Source organism: Paramisgurnus dabryanus, chromosome 17 (assembly GCF_030506205.2).
Source record: "Paramisgurnus dabryanus chromosome 17, PD_genome_1.1, whole genome shotgun sequence".
NCBI classification, from domain to species: domain Eukaryota; kingdom Metazoa; phylum Chordata; class Actinopteri; order Cypriniformes; family Cobitidae; genus Paramisgurnus; species Paramisgurnus dabryanus.
The window spans coordinates 14,568,876-14,590,880 of record NC_133353.1 but is presented as its reverse complement, the minus strand read 5'-3'; the positions used below and the strand labels follow the sequence as shown (position 1 = coordinate 14,590,880).

General features: G+C 38.0%; 1 protein-coding gene and 1 long non-coding RNA gene across 2 annotated transcripts in view; one reads left to right on the top strand and one right to left on the bottom strand.

Annotated features, from left to right (window-relative positions):
* The window catches only part of wdr43 (WD repeat domain 43), a 51,813-nt gene extending 30,066 nt beyond the window's left edge, over positions 1 to 21,747 (bottom strand). Inside the window, exons 1-3 of the mRNA XM_065245118.2 lie at positions 21,499 to 21,747; positions 4,893 to 5,027; positions 769 to 890 (exon numbers count right to left, since the gene is read on the bottom strand). Of these exons, the coding sequence (XP_065101190.2) occupies positions 769 to 890; positions 4,893 to 5,027; positions 21,499 to 21,699 (458 nt within the window). The 5' untranslated portion in view covers positions 21,700 to 21,747. The remainder of the gene's footprint in view (positions 1 to 768; positions 891 to 4,892; positions 5,028 to 21,498) is intronic.
* On the top strand, positions 15,789 to 17,490 carry LOC135727402 (uncharacterized). The gene is made up of 4 exons (XR_012335336.1): positions 15,789 to 16,106; positions 17,000 to 17,092; positions 17,221 to 17,284; positions 17,351 to 17,490. It is a non-coding gene; the product is annotated as an uncharacterized lncRNA (long non-coding RNA).
* Positions 21,748 to 22,005: the final 258 nt, after the last annotated feature.

The following is a 22,005-nucleotide window of genomic DNA, read 5'->3' as shown; positions in this document are numbered from 1 at the left end:
CAATGTTTCTATAAAGCGCTTTGAGATCCAACTTTAAAGTCGCTATATAAAATAAAGTTTGTTATTTAAAGTGTATTAAGCCACAAAAAAATCACAAGAAATTCACTCATCGCCAGTGCCAGTCTCAACACATTTAATAAAATCATTGTAAAACAACTGGCAACAACTCTGTACTAAATTCTAAGACTAAAATCTAAGACACCACACACTTTATGATTTTATCATGACTGATTGAACTTGAGCATATTGACTGATCCTGACCAGTCTCTTCTAGTTGTGGTCATTTTTTGTTTACACATTTATGTGAGTCCCCAGCTTAAAATGCTTTTTAAATCATATTAAAGCAGCTCTAATTTATTTTGTGCAAATTTTAGTCATTTATTATTTAAAGTCATCTGTCTTAAAAACATCTGTATTTAACAAAAAAATTGTTTTTCAACAACAAGCAATAAAACTACATAAATACATAAAAATACATAAAATGCCTATATATAAAACAATACCCTACATTGAGAATTTACGCCTCTTAACTCTAAGAAAGGATGTTTAAATTTTTTACACATTTATTTTTGTTGAGTTATGCTTTTAACAAAATGTGTTGTTCCAATAGTAACACAGAGACGTGTGTATTCTGGGACAATGCATTAAGTGTGTCGTCCCTAAACTAACACTGATTGTGTTGATTTTAAAACATCCATTTTAAGAGTGCATGCAGAGTCAATTTAAAAAAACCTTTAGGCATCAATATAAGAAATTCTGAAAACTCACCAACAAACTTTTCCTGTTTGCAGGTCCCACTCAGCTATGTGGGTGTCATCTGAGCCACTGTACAACAAAGAGTCATCTGGATGCCACTGCACACTGTTTACTGGCCCACTGTGTCCTCCATTCTGACAAGACAGCATTAACATTATTTCACGCATGATCTTAAATCACTCCCAAGCCCAGAATACACTGCACGATTTTTGCCCTCCTATAAGATCATTTCCTTATCACACTGTGCAACATGTATCGTTTAAACTCGGGTACGAGGGGCATGTAGACTGTACGATGATGACACGGAAGCTTCGGCGGCAGTGTCACACGTTGCGCAACGTCACCAGCATGCGCTCGTGGTAAACAAATACCGGTGTGCAGGTCGTAGCAGCAAACACACTGTGCGGTGATCATGCCGAATTTCTGACACTGTCAGAAAACTATCCAGAAAACGGCCGTCTTTGAACATCTCTCATTGTACGACATAGGACCACCGATGAAGAGCCACGATCACAGAAATCGCGGCGATTGTTTCACGTTGGCAATCTTTCGTCTGGGACAGCCAATAATCGTGCAGTGTATCCCGGGCTTCAGACAACAGTTCCAACAAACATTTCTAACTTCCTGTGCTTTCTTTAAGAAACTCAAAGTGCACCGGGGTTTAAAATAGGGATGTTATTATTCATAAAGAAAATGCTAGTCGAACAGCGTTTTTACCCTTTCATCTTTTCACTTTATTTGTACTGTCTTTTACAGATTTCAGTGTAAAATATACACATGACAAATAATTTATTTTGCCATTCAGATCACAGACTAATTTATGTAGGTATTTAGTTTGAACACTGGTTTTCTCATTTTATGTGGCTCGTGTCAAATTTAGACTTGCTGCATGCTACTATAGCTTCTTTTATTGAATATTAAAGGAATAGTAGGGTAGACTATTCCTTTAAACAATATTATCTCATCAGATTCGGGCACATATTAATAAGGTAGTAAAGAAAACTCATGCCAGTATTGTATTGGGAGCCGATCTTCCAAATATGGTAAGAAACGTTCATTTCCGTCAGACGCTTGAGGTATTTAGCCAATAATCCCTCACACATACTGGTAAATTGCAGTTAATAGGTCATGTGTGAACAAAACCTTTCTGGTAAATCAGTGCTTCCAATTTACCAGTAAGAGAGGTTGTAAGATTACCAATAAATAAAAATAAATTTTACGAAAAATAAAGATTAACGGCACTTTGAATGGACGACGCCAGACCGCGCTGACAGCTTCTGGTCAATCAAAGTTTTATACGCTGTTCTGGTTACAAAGACGTTTCCACACGAACGCTGCTTAAAACTAGACACATTTCTTCACCAAAGATGTTTAAAACAGCTTATTATCTATTTGATCTCGAGGTATAAACTCTAGAGAAAGCAGAAGATTAACGGGACGAGTTTTTGTTCACACAGACGCTTGTCTGGCAATTTTACGGGTATTTTCTGGGACCAGAGGTCTGTGTGAATTAGGGATGGCGAAAACGAAAAAATGTTCTTGACCGGCCACCGAGCCTCATTAGCCGGTTGAAACCGGTTAACCGATAGGCCTATTAGTTTAAAATATGCTATGCTATTTAAAATAACAGCCATTTCGAGCCGCGCCTGCAATTTCGCAACTTGCATCTCTCTGCGCTCTGCCTCCGGCTCACACACACACAGAGACCTCACAATACTTTTTAAATCCCCTACAGCGGGAAAGTCCCGCAAACGCGGCGCCGTGCTTAGTTTCGAAATAGTTTAGGTACTAGGTGATCGCGTTGAACTTGAAAATAAAGGCGTTTGTGAAGCTCATTTGAAAATTGCCGCGGCTCATTTGATAAAATGACAGCTCAGAAGAGACTGTGCTTTAGTTTGGGGTAGTAATAATAAAGACAGGATGATCATCATCACCTTTTCTGTTACCACTGAAAGATAGATGTAATGTATTTCCAAATCTAAACCCATCTTATGCGGAATGTTGCCTAATAGACTGCAACACGATAAAACCAATGGATTAAACAGACACCTTCAGAATGTGTAAAAGACGCACCGGCCAAAGCAGGTCTCGCACTGTTTTTGTTCTAGAACAAATGCAGGAAAGATATTTAATGCTTGTATGAGGCATATAGGCCTACGCAGAGTTTTATTTATTTATGATGAGGTGCGTTCTAATTAACAATGCAATGCAAGTGAACTCGCAGTGCCGGCGCCTTCATGCACGGACCGGTAATTATATACTCTGCTATATTTGCTTTTTATTTATTAAATACATGCATTTGGTTGATGAAACATTTATTAAAATTAAGATACAATTTATACAAAACGAAATTCACTTTAAAGACATGCTTTCTACAAAGCAAAACTTCATAAAGTGGTAAAAATCATGGCTGAGGATTTACAGAAACAAAACTTACTCTGCACTTTACTGTTAGCCTAAAAGACATAAATGTTAATAATTTGGAACACAACCAAAAGAGACTTTAATTTTAATTATTTTATTGCTGTATTTTATTTACTATTCGAATAAAGGAATTTATCAAAAAATAGCCTGTACAATTTACTTTTCGCAAACCTTGTGAGCATGCGAAACCAAAAGCAGTGACCTCGCGCCAAATGTTTTTTTTATTGGTTTATACAGTACAAACAGACCAGTTATGAAAAACTGAGTGTGAGGGATTTGTTCACTTCACACAAAAAGATGACTAAGAGATGACTAACTGTAGTAGGGTTTAGTCCACTGTCTATAATAGCCTAATTTACAGATCCTTTTTTTAACCAACAACTTTGACCGGTTAACGTTGATACGGTCAATCATCGGTCAAACGGTCATCGGTTAACATCCCTAGTGTGAATGGGGTTTTAGTTATATTAACATTTCCCAGATAAACATTATTTTGCTAAAATATCTAAATGAATGTCTGTGGATATTAATTAATTATTTATTACCTTCGCAAGCAGTCACAGTTTGATACAGTTAACGCGTGAGTAATTGCATAGATAAACAGCGCTGTCAACAGCCATTTCATAAGCTATAACAACAAAATATTAATTATTCTGACATCAAATACCAGTTAAGAAATTCAATGATATATAAGCAGTTTTGTTTGTTACTTTCCTGAATGTATTCCAGTCAGTGATATTATGTGTAAAATCCAGCTAACTACTGGTTGGATTGCTGAAGGCTACAGGTTGCTGGTCAAGACAATGATATTATATCTCAAAAAAGGCACTTAATCCACCTGTTTTACTCTATAAACTATGTCCAATATACAGCCAACTCCGCTATGCTGTTCTCTCTCCCGCTCCGTCAAAACCGCAGCGCGAACTTTGGATCAGTCCATTTCTGACGAAATGATAGGGGTGTTTGGAATGGTCCATATATTGGGAATATAGTTTCTACATAATTCATTAAATTAATATTATTCTTCACTCTTTCAGACCCCTCTATTTATGACTTCTTTGCATTTATGACTATGCAAAGAGGGAGTGATTATGATGATGATTATTATTATAAGGGTTTGTTCAGTTCAGTCGTGTTGTAGTAGTAGTAATGTCAAAAAGAGAAGTATAACAGTAAATTAAAATCGGTTCAGCATATTGGGCACATAAGCATCCAAATATTTGTTATCGGTATCGGTTTAAAACAAATGAGTATCGGTCGATCTCTAATTTTGAGGCCAAACAAAGGGCACTGATGTATTTTAAGATGAGTCAGTGCATGTTGTTTACAGTTTGGACAGCTCTTACATTTATTTTAGTCTAGGACAAGTCTAATCCCTGTCTGCGAAACCGCCCCATAGTGGACTAAAATTTGACTAGACTAAAAAGAGTATGAACGTGACTAAAACTAATAAAAACTAAAAATGACAGCTTGACACAAAGACTAGACTTAAACTAAAATTAAAACAGACTGCCAAAAACAACACTACCAGTGACTGGTGCCACCATATTGAGGCCCAGCGCCACCAGCTGTACAACTGGTGGCGCCAGTGCCACCCCTCTCAAATCTTAATCTGGAGCCCTGTGGGCAGAACAATATTATTGAAAATACACATCCCTAGTTTAAAAAGTACACATCCCTAGTTTAAAAGCGCCAAACGTATTCCCACCTACCAGAGTACAATGGAGATCTCCTTTTACTGTACTGTAGATCAGGACAGACCCAGCAGCAGTGCCCAGTGCCAACAGATCTGACTGCTCTGATGCTGATCCAGCCTCACATTTTCTCCTCTTCCTCTGTGGCAATTCCTAACATGTAGAGAAGGAATGAAAATTATTTAATGCCCTAATAAACCAGACATTGCACCTTTACACACGTTTTTGAACTTTGCTTATCACTGATTCTTGAAACTTTGGCAAAAACATGTCCCACTAAGAAAAGTGCTAATTCTGTTGGAAATTAATAACATTTTCAAGAAGAAAAAGAATCAATGTTATAATCAGGGGGTCCTTTGCACATATGTAAGGTTCTTTTATAGGTTTATTTTTATTTTTTATTAATTTAATGATTACATGCTGGCCCATTGCCTACAAAATCAGCTGTCCTCGGTTAAGAGATAATCATTTCAACTTGATTAAAAAATCCAAAAGTAATAATTGAATTGAATAATATATTTACCACATGAAAGAGTACATTGTAATATGTATTAAAAACTACAAACAGTGAGTTTTGAACAATATTTACTATTATTTTGTGATTGCACAAAATGTGTCCCACATATTCATCACCACCGTCAGATATTTTTAAAAATAAAATCAGACAATTAAAGGGTCAACTGCATTCCTGAGGACCCCATTTTCAAACCTTCAGCTCTACTGCATCCTTCAAGATCACTCAAACTCCTGTATGTTTCCTATTTTCTCTTAAACTTGTTCATTTTTTTTGGACACTGCTACTGTGACAACCATCCCAGCGGGCATATGACTGACCTTCAATGTTGAAATTTGGTTGAAATTAGGTCAGTTGTTTGTTCAACGTTGAAACAACTGTGAATGGTAAACGGTTGAAAAGGTTAATAAAATGCTTAAAAATCAACGTTGAAATTTGGTTGAAATAACGTCAGTTGTTTGTTCAACGTTGATTCAACGTTGAAACAACACTGAAGTAAACGGTTGCAAAGAGACAATAAAATAATGGTTTATAATTTGTGAATCATTCAGAAAAAAATTTAAAAACTCATTTTATGAAATTGATGAAAATATTTAAAGATGTAACAAATAATTAAATATACAGGTTGCTATGTAATCTTGCAAGATTACACGAGACTGCAAGCAAGCAAGCAACTTTATTTATATAGCACATTTTTTAAACAACAGACGTTGTCCCAAAGTGCTTTACAAAATAATAACATTAAAATCATACAACACAACAAACATACTTCATTCAAAAACTAAAGAAAATAAATAAGTTTTTAAATAAGACTTAAAAGTTGTAACTGATGGAGCTGACCTCACATGTAATGGGAGACTATTCCAGAGTTTTGGACCTACCACGGAAAAAGCACGATCTCCTTTTGTTTTAAAATTACAACGAGGTACCTTTAAAAGTAGTTGATCAGAAGACCTGAGAGTTCTAAAAGGAGAGTAGGGAACTATAAGGTCACTAATATACCGTGGGGCAACCCCTGACAATGCCTTGTAAACAAACAAGAGAATTTTAAAATCAATCCTAAATTTGACCGGAAGCCAGTGTAGAGATTGAAGTACAGGACTAATATGATCTCTCTTTCTCACCCCCGTTAAAAGCCTTGCCGCTGCATTCTGCACTAACTGTAAGCGGCCAAGCAGAGTGTGGGGTAGACCGATATATAGCGAATTGCAGTAGTCAAGCTTAGATGTTATAAAAGAGTGAACCACAATTTCTAGGTCCCTACTGGATAAAAAATTCTTTACTTTTAAAAAGACTGGACTGTTTTAACGGCTGTCTGCGAGATCTTGCGTATCACACGAGAAAATGCTTCGGAGAAAGAAGAGGTAAGGAAATATAAAGTCAATAAGTCAATGTTTTAAACGCATAATTTATTATTTTATTCACATATTCAAAGTGGTATGACAAAAAAGCACGATGCCAATTCGTTTTTTTTTCTGTTAATTGCGAATGTATCCGTCATAGTAGTTAATTTGCTAGTTCACGGGATGTTCCCGCCGAAATTGGACTTCGTTATTATTATGAATTTTAATAAATTAATATGATATGTGTTTTTATCAACTTAACCACTTGGTTGTTTTTGCTTCAGAAAAGCAACTAGTTATAAATGTAAGGGCTTTTTTGGACAACTTTGGTGAAAAAGTGTTGATATCGTAGTTCAGTCAGTGTATATCCGAGAGGTCTTACAGGCACCACAGACACCTATCAGCCTTTGGTAAGGAGCAGAAGCAGCCCGTGTGCGGTGTGGTCAGTTAAGCTGCTCTTTTTCTCAAATTCATATTACTGATTTAGTCTTAAAACTTAGATGAGATGTTGGTGTTTTATGGCTCACGAATTCGCAATAACGTATACGTTTAGCAGTTTGTGTAATTGACCTTAATCTAAACTTACTGATGACGTTATAACATGGGCGTCAAATCCAATATTAATCATGCTGAGGTTTTCACGACGGGGTAATGTGTATAAATGCAGTTATAAAATTAAAAGGGACAAGATAGTCGACGTGACCTTCATGTTTCCATGGCAATCAGTCAATCACATGTTACGTTTATGCTGCGGTCATTCGCGCAGTATCCATGATTTTAAGCGGCATAAAACACTCAAGTTAACTCCTTTGTACGAAAATGTCATGTCGTGTAAGTTGGCATGTTCTATTCGAATTGAAATAAATTGTAATGGTGTAATTTTGCTTACTTCTCTTGTTGAATAGTTAGCCAGTTTTAATGAAAATTAGAGGTCTACACGGAAGACCCAAGACCCGAGGACCCGACCCGGGACCCGTACGGGTTCGGGTCTATATTTTAAATGATCAGCCGGGTCCGGGTCGGGTCCCAATCGTTTACTTCGGGTCCCGGGTCTGTTTAGCATTATGGGTAATACCCGAGTTGATCGTACTCGGGGAACGAACACACACACCGTGCCATTATCAGCCTCATCATAGTCTGTCAGCGCTGTGCGTGTGCTCTGTGCTGTTTTGAGGAAAAAACGTGCAACCTTTGGTGGGCGGAGTTAATGAATGCACACTGTGATAATGGATACCTTCATGAGTGATGTGAGGAAAAAGCTAAAGGAAAATGAATATAAAGAGGTTAAACCAACTGGCACTTCTTCTGTTTGGGCCTCCTTTGTGCAAATTGTGGACAAAGACGAGAAAAAAGTAAGTGCCGTTAAGTGTACTGGCTGTGATGCACTGTTAAAGTTTGATTCGACAAAAACAGGCACGTCGCATCTTTTAAAGCATTCCAGGTCGTGCGGAAAAAATGTCTTGACTCAATCTTCAGTGACATCATTTGTTAGATTGGGCGTAATCCCAAAAAAAGCTAAGGATGCCATTTTGGAAAAAATGCACAAAAGTCTGCCCAAAGGATTTAAGGGCTTTTAGCATGTTTGAAACACCCGCGTTTACTGAGTTGGCACAGGCAATATTAGACACAGGAGCAACACATGGCCGGTTTAATGTGAAGGGACTTACTTCCGTCTGGTGTGATGGTATCTTGGTTCACTCAGAAAAAATATGAATGTCTGAGAGCAGAGCTCCTGCCAACAGTTAGGAAAGCCATAGCTGAGGCACTGGCATGTGGAGCATCCACAGACATGTGGACAGATGACCATCGGAAGGTCAGTTACAACTGTATTTCACTGCATTATATTGATGATGACTGGGAGTTTAACACTAGAGTCATATGTACATGTGCATTTCCAATTGGGGCGAAGAAAACTGCCTTAAACTTAAAAACAGAACTGCTCAAACAACTGGGTGAATTTGGTCTGATCTCAGATGAGATCGACAGACTGGTGTTTGTCAGTGACCAAGCTGCAAATGTGCAGGCAGCACTCTCCCGATGGGTGCACAAAAGCTGTGTAGCACACGTACTGAATACAGTGCTAAAGCACACCTTCAAAAAGTCTAAGGAAGGTGATGAAGGGGATGAAGGAGATGAGGAAGAATTGCAACATGTAAGAAGTTGCATTGAGCAATGCAAGACCCTGACCACATTTTTTAAACATTGTGGATTACAACTTCGACTCAGTCAGTCTTTAAAACAAGAATGTGAAACAAGGTGGAATACTAAACTGGAGATGGTCAAATCTGTGCTTAATGCATTTGAAGACATTCAGTCCATTCTGCTTGAACGAGGAGAGATGCATCGCATGAGTCACATATCCAAAGACATTCTTCAGATGCTCGTTCACTTCCTGCAGCCTTTTAAGCAGGCAACTGAAGAGCTCAGTGGGTCAAAGTATTGTACGATTAACTTAGTGGCCCTCTGGAAAACCACGCTGATGACCCACTGCCAATTCTCCCGAGCTGATCCAGTGCCACTCAGGATTAGGGATGTCACGAGAACCGATACTTCGGTACCAAGTCGATACCAAAATTTTTATAAACATGACGGTACCTGCTTTCTCTGGTACCGGAGGTACCGAGGCTGCAATACTCTTCCGGGACTGATGGGGGCAGCATATACGCGCGTGTGTATTTGACGCTCCACATGAGTTAAAGATGAGGAAGAACGCCTCAGACGAGCACACGGGAATATCTCTAAAGTAGTTTGTCGCTATCAAACATAGAATTTGGCAAAGCTCTTGAAAGACAGACCCCCGATCTCTTTAAAGAATTCGAGGTAAGTTTTAATTCACATTAACATTATATACAAACTGTAAAACTTTAATTTTATACTGAAACCCGTTTGAGGCAGCTGTCATTAATGCCGTGTAACCAGCTAACTTTATGCTAGATGTTAATGCTTTGTGTAAGTCAGTTATTTGTTAATGACACTGCATTTGCAACTTTATAATATAAATGGGCGACCATGCATCGCCATTTAGTCATCCTGTCAGCAAAATGTAGCCTAATGTCACTGGATGAAGTATTAAAATGTTGTTAAGGGTTTTTAATAACTATTTTCATCCTGCAACAATGTGAGTGATATTAAACTAATGCTTGCATTCACAGTATGTGTATGTGCACGTCAGGGGCGTGTCTAGAGGGGGGGCATGGGTGGCACCGCCCCCCCTTGGAATATGATTGGCCCCCCCTGGTGCCCCCCCTCCAATCTCATTGGGCCAGCTAGATTTACTGTCAACCTGAAAATGCCCACCCCACCATTGGACCAGAGAGCTGTCAATCACTGTTTGATTTGAGACTCACGCGAAAACGAAGCGAGCAGAGTAGTTGCGCATTTTTAAAACAGGAGGAAAGAGATACCATGACACCCACCACACCATTGGACCAGTTGTCAGACACCCACCACACCATTGGACCAGTTGTCAATCACTGTTTGATTTGAGACTCGCTCGAACGCGAAGGCGAAGCGAGCACAGTAGTTGCGCGTTTTTAAAACAGGAGGAAAAAGACACCACCACACCCACCGCACAATTGGACCAGTTGTCAATCACTGTTTGATTTGAGACTCGTGCAAACGAGAAGGAGGGCGCCCCGCCACAGACTCAACAGCCGCCACAGACTCAACACTGGCACAAATCAAAAAGATTTTCCATGATTACCATTTACATTTTATTTTACTATTTAAAACGGCTTCATGTGCTTTTGCAAGCGCTCAGCAGCGCCTCTCTCTCTCTCTCTCTCTCTCTCTCTCTCGCGTGCATGCTTTCTCACTGCTGCGTGCGGAACCTCGACAGTGCCTCTCTGACACTGAGTGAGGGAGTTAAAAGTTGGCGGTGTTTCCACCTGGGTTCCTCTGTTGTCTTTTCACGTAAAAGTTAACAGCCAACAGATGTTACTGACAGAGAATACGGTTGATCGAGTATTATGACTTAACGAAAGGTTAGTGTTTTCCCCCACACACACACACACCAGTTCTCTGTGTACGAGCTCTCTCGCTCTCCCTCCCTATGGTGCGGTATTGCGCACGCACGCTTAACAGTATTCTCTGATATTTTTGAATTTGCGGTGAATTGCTATGCGCGATCTACAATAAAACTATCACTCGCATTTAAAATTAAAAGCGCTCATAAACACAATCAGATGAGAAGAGCAACCTTGCATGAGACACACAGGTAATCCGAAATCACCTCGTATCAGCTCTTCAATGTAAATTGTATCAGACAATGTCACATTTAAATTAGGATTTTAGCAGTATAAAGTAACAGCTGGTTGGATTAAACACGAGGTGTTATTGGGTCGTGTTAGTCACTAGCTTAAACTCTTTCTTGTTGTCTGACAACAGAACAGATATGTAAAAAATAGCATTCAGTTGTGTTAAAATACAATATAGGCTAATAAACAATGAAAGTCAGATCAGACAGAGTAGAAAAACAAAATCCTGATATGTCAGAATGTTAACTAATACCAGCTACACGCAATGTACTTAAAGGAACAGTTCACTTAATTTAAATGGTCATATACATAAACTTGTTTCAAACCTGTATGAGTTTCTTTCTTCTGCTGAACACAAAAAAGAAAAGAGTTAAGAATGTCTGTAACCAAAATCAGTTGATGGATCCATTGACTTCATATGTAGGAACAAAATAACATGCAGTCAATGGGGTTCATCAACTTTCTGGCTACTAAGATTCTTCAAAATATTTTATTTTGTGTTCAGCAGAAGAAAAACTCATACAGGTGTGAAATAACTTTAGGATGATTAAATTATGACAATTTATTTAAAGTGAACTATTCTGGAACAGAACTGTTGTTTAATCCATGCAAAATACAAAAAATTAATACCATCTATATTAGAGCACGTGGCATTGCACAAGAACCATGCTTAATATTTTCTAAACCAGTATTTATTTTCATTTGAATTTTTTGATTGGCCCCCCCTGACTGGTTCTTGGTCCCCCCTGTGCCCCCCCCCCATTTATAAAATCCTGGAATCGCCCCTGGTGCACGTGCGTGTGTTTATAAGTGCACCTTAGCACCTGTAGCTTTAGCTGATTTATTAGTCATTGTCAGACAGTATGTTAAATAAATAAAATATATTTCTTATTCTCTCTCTTTTTAACAGTATCAGCCAGAGGAGGATGTACACCAAGAGAGTCAGGAGAAAAGTCAACAAACATTAACACAGACAACCTAAACAGAAGCTCTTAAAAGTTTTCTATAATGTTGAAATGTTTTAATAAAAAATATATATTTAAGTATGATTGTTCTTTTTTTACACACTGTGGTACCGACTTAGGTACCGAGTACCGTGCACTTTTTGTGGTATTGGTACGGACTACTAGATTTTTGGTACCGTGACATCCCTACTCAGGATACTAAAACAGAGGTGAGATGTAGTCTAATTAATCTTCTAATTTCTAACACATTATCTGTAATTGTAAATGTGCTATGAAAAAGTTGTTATTATTATTAATTTAATTTATTCACTGTATGCTATACACTTTAAAAAAGATTTTATTATTTTTTGCACCTTGTTTTGTGTTATCCTATTTAACACATCATGTGTTAATTTAGCACATCATGTGTCATTTTGTGTTCAAATAAATGAAAGGGACAACACAAGATGTGTTTAAAGGGATAGTTCGGCCAAAAACGATATTAAACCCATGATTTACTCACCCCCAAGCTGTCCGAGTTGCATATGTCCATCGTTTTTCAGACAAACACATTTTCGGATATTTTAGAAAATATTTTAGATCTTTCTGTTCATTAAATGTAATGTTACGGGGTCCAGCAATAGTCCACGACCTTCAAGTCCAAAAAAGTGCGTCCATCCTTCACAAATTAAATCCAAACGGCTCCAGGATGATAAACAAAGGTCTTCTGTGGGTAATCCGTGCGGTGTTGTTGTAGAAATATCCATATTTAAAATGTTATTAACGTTATAAACTACCTTCCGGTTTCGCCGCCATCTTAGACTCAGGAGAGAGTATTAGCGTAGTGTACGCACTTTTCTTAGTGACGTATGACAAATTCGGAGGGCGGGGGCACAGAGCAGCAGCAGAGAAACTCTGTACGCTGCGTAAGCTCTCATCCTGAATGCGGATCACTCCAAGATGGCGGCCCTACCGGAAGGTAGTTTATAACGTTAATAACATTTTAAATATGGATATTTCTACAACAACACCGCACGGATTACCCACAGAAGACCTTTGTTTATCATCCTGGGGCCGTTTGGATTTAATTTGTGAAGGATGGACGCACTTTTTTGGACTTGAAGGTCGTGGACTATTGCTGGACCCCGTAACATTACATTTAATGAACAGAAAGATCTAAAATATTTTCTAAAATATCTGAAAATGTGTTTGTCTGAAAAACGATGGACATATGCAGCTCGGACAGCTTGGGGGTGAGTAAATCATGGGTTTAATATCGTTTTTGGCCGAACTATCCCTTTAAACAAAAGCACAAAGTGTGTTGTTCCAATTATACATTAAACGTGTTGTCCTTAACTAGACACAACATGTGTTATTTTTTAACACATTCATTTTAAGAGTATAGTTAGACCTATTAAGTGTTGTTAAATTTATCATTCAATTGATTCTGTTATATTGTATTGTATTTATTAGGTGCATGACACTTTTGGCTGAACGGATAGTTTTGGGACACTACGAAAAGCTTGCCGTTCTGCTCTGGCCAAAATTCAAGCAGCTTCGGATGTTCACCACAGAAGAGAGGGAGGAAATATATCAAGTGGCACGAAGAGAGCTGGCCAGCTTTCCTAAAAATGCTACAACTGAGGTGAATGCCCAGCAGACACAAGAGAAAGATAAGGAGATTGCTGGGCCAGTACCACCACCAGGACCAGTGCCCCTCTTTAGTCAGTGGGCTGATATTGTGGATGCTGAATTGAACACAGGGCTTGATGAACTAGAACAAAATTTGAAGCACAAACCCACAATGGAAAATGATAGAGACATCCTTGGGTTTTGGAAACACAACCAAAATATGTTTCCATCAATGGCACAACTGGCAAGAAAAATACTTTGTGTGCCTGCATCCAGTGTGAGTTGTGAGTCAACCTTCAGCATCTCTGGTCGCACACTGGAGAATAGTCGGACCTGCCTCAGCACTGCTAGTGTAAATGCTTTGCTGTTTCTGAACAGCAACATGTGAACATGACAATGAAAGCTCCCTACTACTACACCTCTAAGCACCATGTTTTTACATGAGAGAGCTAACGTTTTTTTTCCTTTCTACTTTTCCTACCCATTAGTTCAGTTTTCATAAGCATCTACCTAGGAAAAGGCTTCAAAAATCAAAAGAAGGGCAATTGAATGTTTACTAGCTAAAAAGATCTGGGTTGCTAAGGTTTTTTTGCAGGCAAGGTTTTATAGCCTATATTATACCGAAACGCAGCACGCTGTTTACTTAAAGATGGTATTTTGTGTTTGTTTGTTTAATTAAGTTAAGATGGCCATCATTAAATGCTGCTTTGTTGACAAGAATGGTTTTGTGTACAGCAGGGAATCAGATCATTAGTATCTATATATGGTATTTCTATATTTTATTTTCGTTTATCTTGGACTTTGTTCTTTGCAGTAATTGATTTATGTAAGTATAATTTTGAGTTCGTGTTCTTACTGTGTGCAACAATAAATGCAAACAAACTTTAAATCTCAAAAACTGCTTGCAGACTTGCACATTTACATTTAAATAAAATATTACAAAAACAGCATCAAAACTTTAGATGAACTGCCGCATACATTTTTTCTATGACGGTCAAATTGCGTTAAAAAGTTTATATTTAGTTGCTCCAGCCCAGGCAGCTAATGCGCATGTGCTTTTGTAATGTTTCTCTGGCTACCAGTCACAGTAGTTTCTGCAGTGAGGCAATGACTTTACCTTTTACAATTGGCTCTTTTCTTTAGAAGGCGGGACTTATTCCGCCATACTGCGCATTTTGAACTGTTCTTGCACTCTCCAATTTTTATAATAATATTATAAATTAACAGTCTTGTTGTTATATTTAAAGTTTTCGTGCAGACTCTGCTCAAAGAGCACAGAGATGACAGCAAAGAAGTACATCTAACGCCAGCAGCCATGGCACTGAACGAGCAGTCGAGCAATCGTCAGTATTATCTAAATGGGCAAACAGTATAAATTATCATGCAAGTTGACTCGAGAAGCAAAAAATGCAAAACTGCGTCATCCATTGCCGTGACTGTAAGTGGACTTTTTACGCTGGACTAATGAGTTGATTAACTCTTTCCCCGCCATTGACGAGATATCTCGTCAATTAAGAGAAAACCCTTCCCCGCCAATGACGAGATTTTCCGTCTTTACGCAATACCGCTTTTATCCACCAGGTGGCTCCCTTCCGCAACTTTTTAAAACCGGAAGTATTGCCCTATGGCAAGCGGCTGCATGTCCGTGTCTGTTTTAAAGATCGCTCTGAATGGGATCTCTATGAAAAGTCTGTCACAAAAATTGAATTATCTCTGCTTTTTGCTCAAAATGTGATGTTTTTGCAGAAACCTACCCATATTCAAAAGCTGATTACAAAAGAACCACTAAAGGTAGGATGAAACGGTTTTTTTTTGTTTGAAAGCAGAGGGTATGTTCTTTCATTTGGTATATTGTATGTTTATATATTTAAAGAAGAACATTTTCTGGAAGGCATTAAACTTTGGTGAAAATCATGAAAAACGCTGGCGCTGGCTGGCAACTTCTTTTAAAAACGCTGGCGGTGAAAGAGTTAAGCATTTCAATCGGCAAGAGAGGAATAACATGGATGGAACTTTCTTGGCAATAGGATTGTGCAATGTGCATCACCAGGTACAAGGAGGGAGAAGGCTGACTTCAATTGGTAAGACAAAAAGTTTAATTTTCGCTACTTGTTAATTGACTTATTAATAGCATTTAGCTGAAGAATATTTGCCTGTCGGGTCTGTGTCTTCCCGTACGGGTTCGGGTCTAGCTTTTGAATAATAGACGGGTCCGCATCGGTTCCGGGCCCAACTTTCAAAATAAAAGACGGGTCCGCATCGGTTCCGGGCCCAACTTTCAAAATAATAGACGGGTCCGGGTCGGTTCAGTGTAGCACGTTTACGGGTCTCTTCGGGTTCGGGTACAAATTTTTGTACCCGTGTAGACCTCTAATGGAAATAGAAAATATTGGTTATCTAGACAAATGTGCTCTTATTTTCAGTATATTTTTACAACTCTTTTGTAATGTCTTCGTTATCAGAGCCCTTCAAATTAGAAAAGTGATGATGATCTTGTCAATGCTGAGATTTCCATGCATCAACAGCCACTACATCTGGATCAGGTAATGTTGTGTTAACCCTGCTATTAGGGCTGCACGATTTGGGTAATTTTTCCCATTGCGGTTATTGATGCTAAAATTGCGATGTGCGATTGCGATTATACTAAATGGTATCATGAGTCAACTTGATGGGTTTTAAGAAAAATCCACACACAGTTTAGCTAAAATTTGTATTTGTAAAACTAGAAATGTTTTCGTATTGCCACGTGATGTAGCAACTGCTCAGTGTCAGTAATCCTAAATCCAAAATACCGCCATACAACAGACATAGAGTTTTTTTTTTAGCTACCAGATCACTGTCAACCTCCTCTGCATCCATCTTCGCTCTGGTATAAGTGACGACGCACACCACACACGTGCATGCCACACGTGCACTGCCTTTTTTGTTCATTTTTCTTTCTTTTTTTAAACAGCAAGGAAAATCATCAAACTGTTATCAGAAAGTTTGTGTTAACAAGTCCACACATTTATTTATTAAATATAATTGCAACATTTTGCTGTCATATAATTGCACAGGCTGACATCGCGATTGCGATTGCGATGCGATTAATTGTGCAGCCCTACCTGCTATTCTACAATATTTAATTAAATACAGTATGCTGTATGAAACTTCACAGGTGAGAAGTGAGAGTGGCTTTTTAAAAACACCTATCACTTGTTTCTCAAGACTGGTTTATCATTGTCATTAGGAAAATATAAGAAGCTAATTTAGGACGCTTTTTTGTGAAGCTTCTCCCGTAAAACCTTACAATGCATTTAATATTTGTTTTGTTATCAAATCAAATTCTACTAATCCTAATAATTAAGTTGCAGTGTTTTGTATTTCACAATTTATGTTTTCTTTTTAAAAGGGGCTATGACTTGTTTTTTATTTTATTATGTGTTTTAAATTGTAGGCAGATCAACATGCAATTTGAAGTCGTGTGATAAAATACAGAGATGTGAAGTCGTGTGTCTTTCCAGATGCCCAAATCATTCCCCCTTAAAAGGTAATGAATAGTGTTATGACAAAAAATGTATTTCTGTATTTCTAACTAAAACATTACATTTGTGTTTCTATACTAATGAAATATGTTTTTTCTTTTCCCAAACTTTATCAAATGCAATGATCTCTAAGATGAGCCTGAAGAGGAGATTTGGGAAGATGCTGTTTCATAAGTCGCTTTGCCAGATCACCTGTGGTAAGTTTGTAAAATGTTTATTAAAAATAGGATTAGAACATCTCCTAATCAAAAGTTTTTGATCAGGTCGGGATGTCTGCTAACAAGATGCCTTGCTGGTCTGGGCGAGTTTAAAGTCTTACACAGACAGTCCAGAGGTTCTGAAGTCCATCTTTGATTTCATTGGAAAGGGACTACACAAAAGGCTGTTTGACCCACACGTAAAGCAACTTGTCAGTGTTTGCTTTGTTAAAGGAACACCCCCAGATTTTGGGAATTTAGCTTATTCAACGTATCCCCCGGAGTTAGATAAGTCCATACATACCTTTCTCATCTCCGTGTGTGCTGTAACTCTGTCTGACGCAGTCCCGCTAGCTTAGCTTAGCACAAAGACTGGAAGTAAATAGCTTCAGCTAGCATACTGCTCCCAATAAGTGACAAAATAACGCAAACATTTCCTATTTATGTGTTGTGGTTTGTGTAGTCACAACGTGTACAAATAACAAGGTCATATGTGACACAGCCATCTTTTAACAGTATACATACTGGGAACTATATTCTCAGAAGGCGAAGCACTGCTACTTGGGCGGAGTGATTTGCTCACAGCACCCGAGAAGTCCCCTGGTAAGGAGCAGAGAGTTCGGTCAGACTTGTGCAAATCGGTCCGCCCAAGTAGCAGTGCTTCACCTTCTGAGAATATAGTTCCCAGTATGTATACTGTTAAAAGATGGCTGTGTCTCAAATGACCTTGTTATTTGTACACGGTGTGACTATACAAATCACAACACATAAATAGGAAAATGTTCGTGTTATTTTGTCACTTATTGGGAGCAGTATGCTAGCTGAAGCCATTTACTTCCAGTCTGTGTGCTAAGCTAAGCTAGCGGGGGCTGCGTCAGACAGAGTTACAGCACGCACAGAGATGAGAAAGGTATGTATGGACTTATCTAACTCTGGGGGATACGGTGAATAAGCTAAATTACCAAAATCTGGGTGTGTCCCTTTAAAGGGATAGTTCGACCAAAAACGATATTAAACCCATGATTTACTCACCCCCAAGCTGTCCCGAGTTGCATATGTCCATAGTTTTTCAGACAAACACATTTTCGGATATTTTAGAAAATATTTTAGATCTTTCAGTTGATTACATGTAACGTTACAGGGTCCACCCATAGTCCACGACCTTCAAGTCCAAAAAAATGAGTCCATCCTTCACAAATTAAATCCAAACAGCTCCAGGATGATTAACAAAGGTCTTCTGAAGTTAATCCGTGCGGTGTTGTTGTAGAAATATCCATATTTAAAGTTTTATTAACGCAATTAACTACCTTCCTAAAGCGCCGCCATCTTAGTCGCGTCAGCATTCAGGATGAGTGCTTACGCAGCCTACGGAGGCTACTCTGCTGCTGCTCTGTGCCCCTGCCCTCCAAATTTGTCATACGTCACTAAGAAAAGTGCGTACACTACGCTAATACTCTCTCCTGAATACAGAGGAGTCTAAGATGGCAGCGCTACCGGAAGGTATTTATTTTCGTTAATAAAGTTTTAAATATGGATATTTCTACAACAACACCGCGTGGATTACCCTCAGAAGACCTTTGTTTATCATCGTGGAGCCGTTTGGATTTTATTTGTGAAGGATGGACGCACTTTTTTTGGCCTTGAAGGTCGTGGACTATGGGTGGACCCCGTAACATTACATTTAATCAATTGAAAGATCTAAAATATTTTCTAAAATATCCGAATTTAATGCAGCATTTTTTGAAAATTAAATATTGTTTTTTCCTCTCTTTAGATGCTGTCATCATATTAAGTACAGCATGAGCCAGAATGGATGGGTGGTGGTGGCCATAAGAAGACTGTCAACTAAATCAACAACAAAATTCATATTTGCAGTTTTTCTTGAATAAAGTTTTTCTATTCAGATGAATAAAATGACTTTTAAACATGATTTTGTTTTCATATTTTATTATTTTATTCTATATTTAGAATATTACACTTTTGCACTACTAACTGGAAACCTAACTGTTTGAAAGAATGTGTTTTTATCCTTAAAAAATATTTTTAACAGCTGCTTTCATGTTTATTTGGAAAGGGTAGGCACCTGCCATCTTATTTGTCCACATTTAAACTTTACCTTCTTTAGGTGTTTAGTTTTATGAATGGGGTTGTACTGCAAGTTATGCGCAGCAAGTTATATTCATATGATAATTGCTTTTAAAATAACACGTTTACAGTAAATCATATAGTGAGTATTGCAGTGTCAAGTAAAAATCTATATTAAGTGTTATAAAAACAACAAGGAAATAGAAGGTTGAAATTGCGTCATGATATCAACCTTTATTCACCTATGTTGAAAGTGTGACGCTGAAACAACGTCGTGAAATCAACGTTGAAATTTTTTGCACAACCAAAAGGTAATCATACATTTTGGAATAATGAGGCCAAGTCACCACCGTCAGATTAGTGTCACCACCGTCAGACGGAGTTTGAATTGTTTTAAATGAATATGCTTAAAACATGTTTCTTCAGTGCTGTTAAGTTATAAAATTAATACTCTCTATTAATACAAAAATATGTTTATTAAATAAAAAATCATAACTTTTTCCATTTAGGCTTAAAGTAAATGTTGTATGAGTAATAACTGGAAAAACGCCTATTTTATGAAAAAAATACGAACAGGTGAGGTTGCACCAGTAAATTGCTGAACAGCCAAAACCTTGGTCTATAATGATATACCTTCAGATTTTGTAATTTAACTAACTTTTTTTCCCCAAAATTTAAAGCTGTTTTATCCAAATTCCCAAGAATCAGTGTTATTTAAACTGGATCAAAACAGTAATCTATTTTTCAAACAAGTAAGCAACGAATATTGACTGCAGATGATCACGTGTGTTGGCACTGCACCGATCAATCAAAACATAAAAGTACTGCGAGATGCTTTAATATCATACGCCTCCGTTTGCACAGTAACGCGTCACAATTGATGGACCGATATGATCGGGAAGACGCAGCATTCTGTCTCCAAATTGAAAAGAAAAGTCAATCAATATAACATTTACAAAAAACTTTTTTTAACATGGGACAAGACCAAACGAACATTAAAAAAAGTCTAGTCAATAAAATTAGCCTCTCTCCTCTCTAATAGAACGGTTTTAAGCAGAGGTGGACACTACTTGAGTATTTTAGTTACATTTTCCAAGCATCTGTGCTTTATCAGAGTGTTTGTCTTGTACTTGACAAAAAAAATTCACTACATGCTAAAGCATAAATCATTCCGTGTATTCCTTTTATATTGAATATTAAAATTGATTTAATACCGAATTACATAAAAATTGTGTACTTTTACCTTTCTTAAGTAAAAGTACAAAAGTACTTTTTACTTAAGTAAAAAAGTACTAGATGTTTAATGTACATAAATATTAAATATAACCAAAAACTTGACATTATGAAATGTAGGAGTAAAAATTATGATAATATGCTTTGGAATGTATGTTTTCCAAAGAAAAAGGCAGATAAAATACGAATACTTGAAAATTCTCTTTTATGTAGAAAGTAACATACTTAAGTATTGTCCACCTCTGGTTTTAACTTACAATAACACCAGTAACATTGAGGAGTATAATGTTTTATTCATTACTGACATCCAGAGAGAGAACTTAGTTAAGAATTGTTTAACAGCATGCGGTTTCGTCTTGGTCATCTGACACCTTGATTTAAAAGTTTACTACAATGTGTGCAGCCACGTGACAATGTGTTGAGTCACTCAAGAGCACCTACTAAATATATACTATGATGACTAAAACAAAAAAGTATAATAATTTTACACACAAACACAAAATAGTTGCATGCTTGAGCTGAAAAACTGTATTTTATGTAAAACTATCAACCCAGGCCACACAAACCTATAATCAAATCTGAATTATTAACCACAGACAACATAATATAAATATGAGACCCAAAGTAAACGTTACATCCAGCTGATTTTATAGTTCGTTTTTTTGTTTCCAGTGTATTTAGTGCTGGATCTACGAGTGCAGCGGCCTGTTTGAACATGTGCCCTCACACGTGCGCAGCGGACTACGAAAGCGCAACTATACAGCGACGATGTTACTTTTGTCATTTAAATTAGGACAAATACATACACAGCGATTTCTAAGAAGACCATGCAGTGATGTATTACATTACAACGGGCCGCATCCCACCACTAAGTTACCCCGCATACTATACGGTACCTGAACCGCTCGGCAGGGTCCCCATGTCGCACATGTACAAGTTGCGCTCAAATGCGCTGAAGGCACGTATTCTTGTTGTAGAGTTTTACTCTCGGTATTCCATATCCGCAATCGTCCGTCTTGTGCGCAGAGGGCAAGAAACTGGCGTGATTTTGTGCTAAAGGCGCAGGGTAGCGCAGCTTGGCCTCCGTCTGTCGCCATTTTACCATCCGCATGTGTCCGTCTACTCGGAAAACACGTGTAGGGGTAGAGACGTAAAGCGCGCATGCGCGCCTGCGCAGACGCTGCGGAGACGCTAATTTGCTCCCGGGTGTTGGGATGGGAGGAGCTGGGGTGCTTCACAATGGAGGGTATGCATTGACGTCACTTTTCCACGTGACCACGCCGGAACTCGTCCTGTTGAGTGGCAAACGTTCAACAAAATGGCTGGTTTCCATAGCGGGTGCTGCGAAAATGCCACTAAAACTGACTATTATCAGCTTTAATTGAATTTAGTTGGACTTGATA